This window comes from Ursus arctos, chromosome X (genome assembly GCF_023065955.2).
Source record: "Ursus arctos isolate Adak ecotype North America chromosome X, UrsArc2.0, whole genome shotgun sequence".
Taxonomy (NCBI): domain Eukaryota; kingdom Metazoa; phylum Chordata; class Mammalia; order Carnivora; family Ursidae; genus Ursus; species Ursus arctos.
The window spans coordinates 11,713,687-11,727,460 of NC_079873.1; the positions used below are offsets into that span (position 1 = coordinate 11,713,687).

The 13,774-nt window shown below is 46.4% G+C and overlaps 1 protein-coding gene across 4 annotated transcripts in view; it reads right to left on the reverse strand.

Annotated features, from left to right (window-relative positions):
- PIR (pirin) overlaps positions 1-13,774 on the reverse strand; it is a 107,953-nt gene that overhangs the window by 70,105 nt on the left and 24,074 nt on the right. For 3 of the 4 annotated variants that reach the window (XM_026478091.4, XM_026478092.4, XM_026478090.4), the window contains exons 4-5: positions 4,538-4,621; positions 1,170-1,376 (exon numbers count right to left, since the gene is read on the reverse strand). In XM_026478091.4, coding sequence (XP_026333876.1) covers positions 1,170-1,376; positions 4,538-4,621 — 291 coding nt within the window. The remainder of the gene's footprint in view (positions 1-1,169; positions 1,377-4,537; positions 4,622-13,774) is intronic. The other variant, XM_057310226.1, reaches the window with a different exon arrangement.

Consider the following 13,774-nt stretch of genomic DNA (forward strand, 5'->3'; position numbering starts at 1 on the left):
TGTGGGTGCATATAAGCAACATTTAAATGTACATAAATTAGTGTTTAAAAAATAGTTTTACGTGCTGACCGCCCACAGGGAGAATGGCAGAGTGGTTCCCAGTGTGTGGATGCTCTCCACTCCAGGTGGCATTTTGTGGAACTGGATGTCAGGGCCCCTCCAGATCCCCGAGGAACACTTTTAACCATTTCCGTGCCCCCAGCCCAACCTTAATGGCCATTAGGTAATGACTTCGAGGAAGAGAACATGAAAGCCCAGCTCCCTTGCCCGGGGTGGGTCAGGACAACCTGCAGGCAGTCTGAACCTTTCCGAGTCCCTGTCCTCTTTGGGACTTGGCCTGAGAGGTCACCCTCGCTTGGCTCCCCTCCCTTCCCTGTCCTGGTTCCTTCTGCTGTTCTCTAGGGGCACTTCCTTTACAATCACCCGCACAGGAATTCCCAGCTCAGGGACTACCTCTGGGAAATGCCACCTAAGAGACCACGCGACCTGGCTCACTACCCAGCTGGCCATTAGCACGAATCATGTGGCCAACCCAGTGGCAGGTGTGATATGCAGCTAACGAACACAGGACTTGAGCCACATCCTTTTCCTACCGCAAATGTGTCCATAATCTTTAGCCTTGATTGGCCTGATTTGGTTATAAAGGTGGGACCCTAATCCTAAACATTATAAAGTTTCAGTGGAGAAGAATGTACAGGGCGCGGCATGTGTGGGTTAAATAAACATTCAAGTTAATCTTAAAACAACTTCCTATGATGTAGTCATGGGCTTTCCTTACTCAGCTGCGCCTGAATGATGTAAATGAATCTTCAGGGAGTGGAGTTGGTTTGGGTGCTTGTCTCTCAAAGGTCACAAACGTGCAGTACCAAGGAGCTATAAAACCGTACAATAAGTGAGAGGCCATAACTCACACACGTGCTTAGACCTTGAAAATTGCTTTTTGACCACATTTTTTATATGAGCTTGCTTTCTTGAAATTTCCCTAACTCTGTGGGTTTGTATGTAGCAAAAAAGGTCTGCGTTCCCTTAGGTTCCACGTCTTCTGACCCCTCTAACTCAAGTCCACCCCGTGGGAGGCGCACCGTGATCCACCCAGCGAGACCCCGGTGGGGCCAGCCTCGCGTGACCGCACCCGTCGGCTTTCACAAACACCTAACAGCGCGGCTCACCTTTACTCCCAGCGCTTCTCCAGAAATGACAGCAACCGTCACACCGTCCTTACTGGGTTTGGGGATTTCTTCACTCTTCAGCTCCTGGTACTGAGGCTCCACCATCTTCTCTGAGCTTCGCAAATTAACCCACAGTTGGAGGCCATGGGCTGGCTCTTCTGAGCAAGGCATCTCGGCGTGCAGAATGCCCCGGCCTGCGGTCATCCACTGCCAAGAGCAGACCAACAAGAAGGAAATGTAACCCAGCCTCTAACAAGTCTGCAGGTGGGACAGTGAGGTCACGGGGACTAAGCCAGACCCCTTACAAGTGCTGCTTTCAGGGTCCCCGGGCATCGTGAGGAACAACAAAGCAACAATGAAAAGTGCTGAAGCCATTTCCAGGGTTCCAGAAGCTCCGCAAGCTTCCTCACTTGAATTCAAAGCATCAGACCTGCAATTCACACAAATGGAAGTATCTTCTCTGTGGCGTCCGAGTCTTAGATTGGGCTCTGCGATGGGGAGCTGCAGGCGGATCGTATGCCAGGGACTGGGCTGGGGGAGAAGCCAAGCAGCAGTGCGGTTACAGCGGCCGCCCCGGCCGGTCCAACACGGAGCTCTAGCGTTGAAGGAACCTTCAGAATGGTCCCAAATTGAGACGAGGTAGCCGAGCTCTTCTATGCCCACGTGGGCACATCATTAACTGGGGGCCACGCCCCAGTGGGGAGCACAACCCTGGGAGACGCCGCTCCCGCTGCAGAGGGCGGGGCCTAGGATGGGATGCAGCTGAGAGCCTGCGGCCCTATTGGCAGCAGCTGGAGGCCACGGGCGGCGGCCCACAGATACACGCGGAGGCCCCGCATCCGCTGCACGAGCGCAGGTGGCTTGTCTCTGCTTGCCTGGTCCCGCTAAGGGAGCCCTCGCTACCTGGAGAAGCAGTAATTGCTTCCACCGTTGTGCAGATCCTTCAAGCATGTATTTCTTTATCGAGCGCTGTCCGGGGCCAGCCCCAGACACTAACCTTGGGATTGAACGATGAAGGGATGGAATGTAGCAGACAGGTTTCCTGCCTGGCCGAGCTTGGGTTCTGCCACAGAAATCCTGAGACTAGGAGTGAAGGGCAAGTATTTATTTGGGAAGTGCTGCAGAAAGCACAAGTGAAGCAGAAAGCAAGCTCAGCAAGGGAGCAAGCCAGAAAGGGGTGGGAACAAGCAGGTGCCATCTGTTGTCCCCCAGGGCTCAGTCCCACTGGGAGCCCTGAAGATGGGTGCGTGGAGAGGAGTGGAAGCTAGGGGCTTTACCCACCAACTCCCATCCCTTTTTGACAAGACTTCCGCTGGGGGTGTCGAATCCCCAGCACAGCCGGATGGGGGCACCACGGGCTTCTGTGACAGCGCATGAAATGGCCTGCCTGTTCCAGTCAGCTTACCTGAGGGCAGAACCTTCAGGCTGAGACCCAGACAAGGAGGAAGAAGTGACCTGGGGAAGGGCGAGATTCGGAAGGGAGTCCATACAAAGGGAACAGCAGGTGAAAAGACTCTGAGACCAGAATGAGCGATATCCGTTCCCAGATCTGAAGGAAGGCCACTACACAGTCTAGAGTTTTCTTTATGTCACTAAATCTAAATAGATTTCCATCTACCATTTGATCAGATGATGACACATCCTAGTATGGGGGTCTGCAAACAACAGCCCGGGGCCAAAGCCAGCCTGCCACTTGATTTTGTACGTAAGTTTTACACACAGACATGCCCATTCAGTGACACGCTGTCTGCTCACATGCTGTGAAGTCAGGGCAGAGTGGTTGCCACATATGGGACCGTATGACTCACGAAGCCTAAAATACGTGCTATCCACTTCTTACAGAAAACATGCGCTTACCCCAGCTCTAACACAACATGGAGGAGGTCTCAACACCCCCCACGCAGAGCTTCTCCCATCTGATGGCAGCTCCTGGGGCTCCTCAAACACTTGGCCTCCCGTTTGTTTTCCTGTTTTGTTCATAGTTTCTCTCTCCATAGTGTCAATCTACTTTTCATACCTTGCTTATCCTTTTTTAGATACAACCTAGTTTGGCAGGAACTTTAATACGTTCAGCCCACCCTTTGGATTCAGAGGAGGAGAACCGATTTCTCTTTTCAACCTCGCTATTTACTAGCTCTGAGAGCATGGACATCTTTTCTTAACATCTTTAAATCCCCATTCTCTCATGTCATTTTATTTATTTTTTTGAAGATTTTATTTATTTATTTGAGAGAGAGCAAGAGAGATCACAGAGGGAAAGGAAGAGAGAGAAGAAGACTCGCCACTGAGCAGGGAGCCCGATGTGGGGCTCGATCCCAGGACCCCGGGATCATGACCTGAGATGAAGGCAGATGCTTAACCAACTGAGCCACCCAAGCACCCCCATTCTCTCTTTTTAAAAATGAGGTAGAAAGAATACTTACTTTAGAGAGATTATGCATATGAAAATGCTTTCAGTTTCATGTTCACTGAAACATAATTCAAATATCTGCAGTTAAAATTCCACACAATATGTAAATAATCCCAGAAAGTTCTTGACATAGAGTTCAGACTTACAAACCCAGCAAAAAAATACCCAAGAGTTCCTGGGGATTCTAATTCTAACATGTCTCAAACAAGCCAAGGATGGTGGCAAGATTTGGATCATGGTCTTAAATGACAACACCTACCCCTTGCAAACAAGTTGAAAGACAGAGTAAATTGTCACAGGGCGCCTGGGTGGCTTAGTGGGTTAAGCGTCCAACTCTTGGTTTCACCTCAGGTGGTGAATCTCAGGGTCCTGGGATCGAGCCCTGCATCAGGCTCCGTGCTCAGCTTGGAGTCTGTTTGGGATTCTCTCTCTGCCCCTCCCCCTGTCCTCACTCTCTCTCTCTCTTTCTCTCAAATAAATAAATAAAATCTTTTTTAAAAAAGAGTGAATTGTCACAGATGCAGCAGGAAGGCCTAGAAAGATGAGGACTGAAACTGGTACACTGAATTTGGCAATGGGGACATCCTGAGTGACCACTGCCTGAAGAGCCTCCGTAGCCATTTGGGTGGATGTTGAGAGAGGCCACCCTGATTTCTGTGAGTGAAGGATGAAATGGAAGATGAGGAAGTTAAGACAATCATCCTTGATTATGCTTTTGAGAAATGTAAGAGAAAGACTCGTTGGGAACTAAAAAGTGATTGAGGGGGTCAAGGAAATCTTGAGAGAATGTAAGAAACCCGTGCAGTTTTCTAGGCTGAGTGGGAGGATCCACAGAATGGAAGAGGTCAAAAGTTTGAGAGAGAGGGAGCAAAGCGTGAATGTACTGGAACTGGGTGAGAGCAAGCATGCACACCCAGAGGCCATTAAACCATCAACAATTGTTTGCTGTTGGCCATACCTGCAGGTCTCCTGGGTTCATCTGACCAACGTGTCCACAGAAGTCTTCATGGGCCATGCTGCCACCCTCCAGGAGGTAAGATACCTTTGACAAAACAAGCAGAAGAAAAAGTAGGTGTTCGGCAGCTATGAAGAACAGTTCACTTCTGCAGAAAATGTGCTGAGGAAAGTGTCTGGAGTGACCAAGACAGTAGTGCAAGCTGAGGGAATGAATCTCCAGTGAAAGGACCATACGAGCCCATACAATGTCTCTGAGAGAATTCCAAATAGGAGCCCCTTCTTCCATGTAGATGCAGCCCTGAGCATGCCAGAGTTCACAGCCAGCTGACAGAAGCCCCCTCTTGTCCCCTCAGCCCACCATGATGGGTCCTAGAGCTCAGAATGAAAGAGGCATCCCCCTTTGAAATAGCAGGGCTGTGTTACCAAGGCCATGTTCAGCCAGGCAGGTGGGACAATAGATTTCAGGTCTCCACACCTTCCCCTAGAAGCTGATTTGAGAAATCCAAAGACAATGTGTTTCCAACACCAGGCATACAGACTCAGGTAGCTGCTCGATAAACACAAGCGAAACGTCAAATGAATTCATATAAATTAAAGTCAACTTTTCCAGGGGCATGGCCATACTAAATCTAAGAATGGAAAGAAATTCTGTGTTGTCAGACAGAGAAGCCATTAGCTACGTGTAGTTATTTAAATCTAATTAGAGTGGAACAAAATTAAAAATTCAGCTCCTCAGTTGCACCAGCCACATTTCAAGTGACAAACCCCTGGTTCTCCCCTTCCTTTTAGGTAATCAGCCTGCCCACGGAGAGCAAGTCCCTCTGGGAGGGGCCGGCCCCCATGGCAGTGGCCTTCACAGGTCCGTCACAGCCAGTGAGAGCTGATAAAGTCTGCCTAATTTTCGCCAACATATGGTATTTGGAAGCTCAACTGCATGCAGATAGAAGCCACATTCTCCAATATCAGCTTTGTCAGAAATAAGGTATTTTTTTGTGTCCGCCATCTTTCTACTCTTACATCTTCTCAACTGGCTCAGAATTCATGCCGGGAAAATAGGTCATCATTTACTCTGCCTCCTCATACCCCAAACGAAGGGCAATTAAAGCCCCGCCTGCTGTCAAGCTGTTGAAATCTTATATGACAGCCTTATAATAACCCCCCTTCGTGAGCCAACTTTATTGGATGCCAGTTCCTGAAACCAAAGACTTATATAGAGCGCTTAGGACAGCAGAAATCAGGGCTGGCTGACATGAGGACCCTTCATGTGTCATCCTGCCAAACAACGACACTGAGGTGCACTGTGTACAGAATGGTCTCGGCAGCAACCTTTATCCCAGCAGGTGACAGGCAGACGGCTATGGAAATTGGAGGTTCTAGGTTGTGATGGTTAATTTCATGTGTCAACCTGACTGGGCTAAGGGATGGCCAGTTACATGGTAAAATGGAACTTGCTATACTAATGGCAACAGTGCAACACTGGCACAGGAAGAGAAGAGACCCATTTGCATGGGCAATTTATACATGATGACGGGAATTCCAGATTCGTGGGGCAAGGACGCATTTCCCAATAAATGGTGTTGGAACACAACTGACTGACCATATGAGAAAAGAGAGTAAGCCCCCACCATATATGGCAACGGGTTCCAAATGGATGAAGATTTAAATGTTAAAAACGCACTTCTGAGATTTAAATCTACAGAGACAACAAGAATACAAAATGTCAGCACAAATCTATCTTTGCAGTGTTTATTATGATAGCAGAAAGACAGGAACAACCTGGATAGTGGGTCTACTAGGGTACACTCACCTAATTATGGTACCGCCATACAAGAGAATATTATGCAACTGTTAAAAAGTGACGTAGATCTTTATTCACTGACATGGAAAAATGAAATACCATTTAATCAAAAAAAGGTTACTGAAGAGCAATTTTATTGAAAGACTTCTCATATAGTGATGGGTTTAAATGGGTTCATTTAAATAAAACTGTATCTCGTCATGTTAGGGTGTGTGTAGAGATGCCCGGATGGACACAACAAAACGTGGACAGTGGTCATCTCCAGATGGTGGAATTGCAAGTACCTTTTATTATATCCTCTTTCCACTTTTCTGATAGTTTGGGTCTTCTGCAATGAGTAGGTTACTTTTTTACAACGGAAACAACTTTTGTATCTTGCGGAAATTATAAAGATGCTAACACTAATCAGTGAATGAAGTGATATGCTTTATTCTGCAGAGATGCTGGTATTTGTTTCCTCTTTAGGTGAACTGGGGCTGGCCAGGAGGGCATGAGACAGTAGGGAAAATACAAAGAATTGGAAGAATAGCGCCATACTATGTGAGAGGACAATGTAGCTAGCTCCGACTTCAATACGTTGCTGGGCAGAAAAGACCTAGGATTATCATAGAGGCCAACATAGGAATGAAGCACTTAGGACCTCATTCAAAGGTTAAAAATTGAAGAGGACCAAAAAAAAAAAAAAAAAAGGTTCCAAATCTCAACCAACCAGTCAAACTAGAAGGAGCAGTGTCTAGAATTGCTTTCCTTTTCCTGTTATGCATGCATTTTTAATTAAAATAACTGCATAATGAAGGCAATTTTCATTCTGTTTGGGCTGAAGCTTTGGGTTCTCAAAGGAGTCTCTTTCCAATCATATTCCTTCCATCCCCAAAGTTTTTTCAATTATCCAAGCCTAGGGACTTTCATGTTGTTAATCATCTAAAAATATGTCAGGCAACTTTAAAAAGTAAATTGTGGTGAGCATGACTCATTTAAAGATGAAAATTTACAGAGACACCAAAAGAGGTTTGCGTGTGTATGTGTGTGTGTTTTGCAAGTTTTATTTTAGAAAGCAATGTCAACGCTGTTTCGAAAAGATGCAAGATGGTTATCTCCACTTTTCCTCTGCTTTTTCAGTGTGGATGTCCTCTTTTCTCTGGTAATACAAAAGTAAACATCATGTCTCCCATCCTAAATACTATAAAATCTGAATTAGAGAAGTCTGGTCAATGAAGCTTTACAGAGTTCATAATGCCTGCCTTTTACTACTTAAAGCAAAAACCATACTTTTAGCCATCGGGCGGGGAAAAAAATTAGAAACCAATGACCCCCTATTTATGATGGTCTTTTATTTTATTTATTTATTTATTTTTAAGTGCCATAAATGCTACACTGAGACCTTAAGTATAAATCAAGGCCTGCAGAGGATTTTTTTTTAAACTCAAGCAGTACTCTGAGAGTTGACACAATCCAGATGATTTTTCGGGACATTACATAATCGCAAACACCTGGAGAATGGCCGTGGGTGGTTGACGGAACTGGGAGTGTTATGTTTAAACTCAAGAGTTGCGTGTGTCTCATTAAGAAATCTGTAATCTGAAACAGGTGTTTTCTTAAAGGACTTGCCATGCACCCTGATGCCGCTCAGTCCTTTCCTCCTTCTTAGTCCCAAACTTTCCATGGATCTTCACGAACCAGTTTTGCTTCCTTGTCAGTTCTTACTTCTTGGTACGTTCGTGTATTCGGGAGAAAGACACGAGGCCAAAACAGGAACGAAAGAAAAGGGGCACTGGCAATGGGAAATTTAAGAGCTGTCCATTAATTCTGAAGAATTACAGCACAAGACAGAGTAAAGTTCGTTGCTTCTTTCTGGCTGGTATTTAGAAGGACGAGTGTGAAGATCTCATTCAATGTTTCTAGATGCAAGACTTCTTCTTTAAAGCAAAACGTTTATATCATAGATAAAACTATGTTTACTTTTAATCTGAACAGGCCCCAAATCATGGCTTTTTTTTTCTACTGGTAGCTGAGTAGGAAAAAGAGAAAAACAAAACAAAAACATGGGTTGGGGCCATGGCTGTTGAGAGAGGCCAGCAAGGAACATATTGCGTAACAGAAGCGGCTAACGGGTCTTCAAGGATAGAAGCATAATGTTCGAATCCATACAATTAAGAGCCCACGTTATTTTACGAAAATGTTGTAATTACTCGGGGCAATCACCGAGACATCTGGAACATCGCCCCACTAAACAAGCTCATCCAATCCCGACCCCACAGAAACACCTTCACAAGGGCCAAAAGGTGGTTTTAACAAAAAAGGGAAAGATAACCAACACCGTTAGGTGTTCAGCCAAATATTCTAAAGCTCTACTGGGTCCTGCCTCGCCATTTCCTGCCCCAACTCTGCACTGGGGCCAATGCTGCAGGGACTCCCGCCGCACTGCCCCCTGCTGGCGGGCCCCAGGCCTTGGGGAACCACTCAGGCCCTGGGGTCCAGGCTGGAATCTCAGGTTTGCCATTTACCAGGTGTGAAATGTGGAGTCAAGTCCTTTAACTTCTTGGAGCCTCGGTTTCTTCGTGTCCAAGGGGGACCTAGGAGAGGAGCTCACCAAGCGCAGTGAGTACTAACTGGGTAACGTGTACAAAGTACCTGGCACATAAGTGTTCAGTAAGTTCCAGAATGGGCACACGTGCCACACTTCCGCTGGCAGAGATCCCATCCGTGGGTCTTCCCTCATGCTTCTGGAAAGTATTTCTCCCGATATTCACCCGGCTCACTTCCTCACTTCATTCAGGCCTCCGTTCAAACGTCACTGCCTAAAAGAAGACACCCCCAACCAGCCCATCACATCGGTCCATTTATTCTTTATCCTCCTACGCTGACTTGTTTCTTCTTCCTCAATTTTCCCCAAAGGGACACTATATCACATAATTATGTGGTTATTCATTGGCTGTCTTCCCTAAGAAAGCGTAACCTCCCCGAAGGTTCCAGCCCTGCGCTGGCACTAAAGACCTGTGGAACGAACGAACGGATAGCAGCATCTTGTATCTGCATAGCATTTCAGCACGGACAAAGCCCCGGACTCGGAGACTGTATTAGCTACATGTTATTGATGAAACAGTGCGGCTTAGTGTGCTTAAGGCCACACCATTAATAACCGCACAACAAGGACTTAAATCAACATTTTGTCTCTGAAAATTAAACCATTTCACCCTCCCACGCTGCCTCGCCATCTTGGCAGCAACGCATGTGCTGTGAGATCTGCTGGGAGTTGCAAAAACAGCCAGGACCGGGCCGCCTGGGTGGTTCCGTGGGTTAAGCATCTGACTCTTGATTTCAGCTTGGCTCATAATCTCAGGGTCGTGAGATCGAACCCCGAGTCAGGCTCCATGCTGGGCATGGAGCCTGCTTGAGATTCTCTCTCTCCTTCTGCCTCTGCCCCTCTCCCCCGCTCACTCTCTCTGAGAGACGGGAGAGAAAGAGAAAGAGAAAGAGAAAGAGAGAGAGAGAGAGAGAGAGGGAGAAAAGAGAACCAGCCGGGACTGCCAACTGCAAGGCCTTTAGGCAAACTGGCTACGTCTGGCAAAGAAAGGGCCATTGTGCTCCTGTACACAGAGCTGAAAACAAAGCTGAAGACCTCATGAGTCCTGGGTGAGGTGGAGAAGAGGCGGATGGAGGGACAGGCAGCCACAGGTTCCTGAGAGGAGGTGGTCCCAGGACCCTTTCTTGGTGTGGACACGAAGAGTTCTACCCAACAATGTCTAACTACAGAGAAAAGAACAACTGACTTAATTAAGGCAATTTTCCTTTTATATTTTTCTGTTGCTCCCATTCACAAATGTCTCCCAAATCTACTCATTTTCCTTTCCCTAGGAGTAAAATATCTGCCAGGCACATCAAGTTTCGATAACAACCACATTCCTGAATCCAGCTACTCAGGTGAGCTGAATCACGGACTCCCTCAGAATCTTCCAGCTGCTCCCAGAACCCCAGGGCAAGGCCAGGAATGGCCTCTCTCTTCAAACCCCATTCAGGATTCAACCTTTTGTGGAATCTCTTCAGACAAACTACCGTTGGCTCCTCATGTAATCATCAGGCTGATAGCACCTACATCTCTTAAAACTGGTCAAGGTGTTCACGTCCATTGTGTTATCGTTCCTGTGTTATACTGAAGAGGCCGCAAGGGAATGGTTTGCCAACTTCTAGGATTACCCAAATTTCCCACATGCAAAAGTGTAGTGTCTGCAGCCAGAGTGAGAAAGTGGGTCTTTAGAAGTATTGTTGCTGAAGAGCGCCCTCTGCTGATCCTATCAGTGTGTGCTCGCTGTTCTTGTCCCGTCAGACCTCACCCCAACAGGGCTAGGCCTCCCTAAAAGAGCGGCTGAGAACGAAGCATGTCTTCTAGCACGTGCTTGGGGTCTCCGCCCCAACACCCCGTGTGGGTGGCAGGTTGCCATCTGGACGTCAAGGGACCAGCTCTGTTGTGGTGTAGAGGGAAGGTTTTCTGCTCCCACGGTCTCTAGTGAGAAGCCGTCAAGGCAGGCACCTAAGAATGAATGAAGGTTTGGGGCTCACGGGGCTCTTACCGAGACAGGTTTAAGGGATTTCCCTCTTGTTTTAATACTTTCTTAAGATTTCATTTTAATATTTAATTTAATTAAGCAGCTGACATCCTTAGATGGGTGCGTTATTCTTAGTCTCTGATTCAATCCATTGTAAGGATTTAACTTGTCAAACTTTCCGCCAAAGCGTTCATTGTACTAGACGTTATTGGACCACACTTCTCGGGTTATGAACTTCAAGAAACAATAAAATCAACAACAACAACAAAAACAAATAAACCCCCCCAAACAAAAAAGAAGCAATAAAAACATTTTGTAATAAGGGGGTCCGATAGAAGGATGCCAATTTTTTATCTTTTGCCTTTTTCAATAAACTTTGGGGGTAATTTTAAATCTTTCTTTTTTCCCCTTTCTTTGCAACTTGCACAGGGGAAAATGTCATCACAAACTCATAAACAAGAAGTTAGAAATCACCCAAAAGGAACACAATGATCATCCCTTCCTGACCTTCAGGGAGCCACCACTCCAGCAGAAGAAACACTACTAAAATATGCAGATAAAAGAACTTATTTATTTTATTTATTTATTAGAGAGAGAGAGAGTATGAGCACAAGCAGGGGTCGGGGGGAGAGGGAGAAGCAGACTCCCCACTGAGCAGGGAGCCCAATAGGGGGCTCGATCCCAGGACCCCAAGATCATGACCTGAGTCGAAGGCAGATGCTTAGCTGACTGAGCCACCCAGGTGCCCCAGATAAGAGAACTTAACACTAAAACAGGGGCACCTGGCCGGCGACTCTTAATCTTGGGGCCTCAAGCTCAAGGCCCACATTGGGTGTGGAGATTACTTAAAAATAAAATCTTAAAAAAAAGAAAAAGAAGTACAATTAGTCCCTGTGGAAAACACAGAAAAAAAGATTAATTCTGATGAGCAAGATCTCAATGGGGGAGACATTCGTGGAGGAGGCAGCCCTCCTGGTGGTCCTTAAAAGATTGCACTACTGGGGAAAAGCTGGGGTGGATGTGGCAAAAAAGTACAGGGGAAGAAAAGAATTTGTAGGTTGTAATAAAAGGCCAGAAACAATTAAAACATGGTTTTGTAATTATCGTGTTATTAGTAGAGTACGACTGGTCTTGTGGCTGTAAGAAGGGAAATGACTACCCTTAAACATCCAGGCGGTGAACCAACCTCATCCATTTCCTCACTGGGGTCCAGAGAAGAGCATTACTTTGCACTCACAGGCTGGAAATTTGGATCCCTGGACCACGAAAGCACTGGGTCCCACGGTACGTAACAGAGAGACTCTGAGATGTTCACAGCTGGGGAATCTGTGTCACAGGTGCAATCTCGTTTCCAATGGTATTAACTTGACAATGTTTTGAGACAATATCAGATGTATAGAAAGGGAACTCTGTGCCAGAAGGAGTGATAGCGTGGAAGAGTGGACAAGTGTGGGCCTGGGATCGCATGGGCCTGCCCAATCCTTCCCTGTATGGGCTGTGTGACCTTGACAAGTCACTACCTCTGAGCCTCTGTTTCCTCATCTGTAAAATGGGGGCTAACAATTCCTACTTTCCAGGATTGTTGTGAAGCTTGGAGGTAACGTACAGAAGGCATGGGGAGCTTCTCAGAAAACTGGTAGCTCATACTGCATGGCAGATTTCCTTCGGGTTTAGTCCTATATGGTCAAGCATTTCATTTTAAGAGAGTCTACTGACGGGGAACTCTGAAGCAGCTTTGCTGACAGTGTTGAAGATTTACAGGAGGGCCTTTTTTTTTTTTAAAGATTTTATTTATTTATTTGACAGAGATAGAGACAGCCAGCGAGAGAGGGAACACAAGCAGGGGGAGTGGGAGAGGAAGAAGCAGGCTCATAGCGGAGGAGCCTGATGTGGGGCTCGATCCCAGAACGCCAGGATCACGCCCTGAGCCGAAGGCAGACGCTTTAACGACTGCGCTACCCAGGCGCCCCTGTACAAGGAGTTGTTTTTTTTTAAGACTTACTTATTTTAGGGGGGAGGGGGAGAGGGAGAGAGAGTCATACGCAGACTCCACACCAAGAGCGAAGCCTGACGTGGGGCTCAATCTCACGACCCCGAGATCACGACCTGAGCTGAAACCAAGAGTCGGACACTTAACCACCTGGGCCACCCAGGCGCCCCTACAAGGAGCTTGTCATCACGTAATGATCTATGTTCACTTACTCTGGACTTAATTCTAGTCTCACTTCAAAAGCGTTATTTGGCAACATAAAAGGATGTTTAATGACTGGTTTACAGTCCTTATTACGCCCCCTCTTCCAATGTGTCTACTTAAGAACTCTAGGGATGTAGTCTCTCAGACATGAACGGTTTCTGTTTGTAATTGTAATAGGGTGGGGGCGAGGAAGATGGGGAAACCTGCTGGGAATTTATTTGGATTACTTTTGAAGAGTAGTTCAGTTAAGTGCTACTTTCTCCCACGTGACCTATGATTTTTTTTTTTATTATGTTAGTCACCATACAGTACCTCATTAGCTTTTGATGTCGTGCTCCATGATTCATTGTTTGCGTGTGTGTTTTTTTTTTTATTTTAAGGTTTTTTTATTATGTTAGTCACCATACAGTACATCCCTGGTTTCCGATGTAAAGTTCGATGATTCATTAGTTGCGTATAACACCCAGTGCACCATGCAATAGTGCCCTCCTTACTATCCATCACCAGTCTATCCCATTCCCCCACCCCCTCCCCTCTGAAGCCCTCAGTTTGTTTCTCAGAGTCCATAGTCTCTCATGCTTCATTCCCCCTTCTGATTACCCCCCCTTTCTTTATCCCTTTCTTCCCCTACCGATCTTTCTAGTTCTTATGTTCCATAGATGAGAGAAATCATATGATAATTGTCTTTCTCTGCTTGACTTA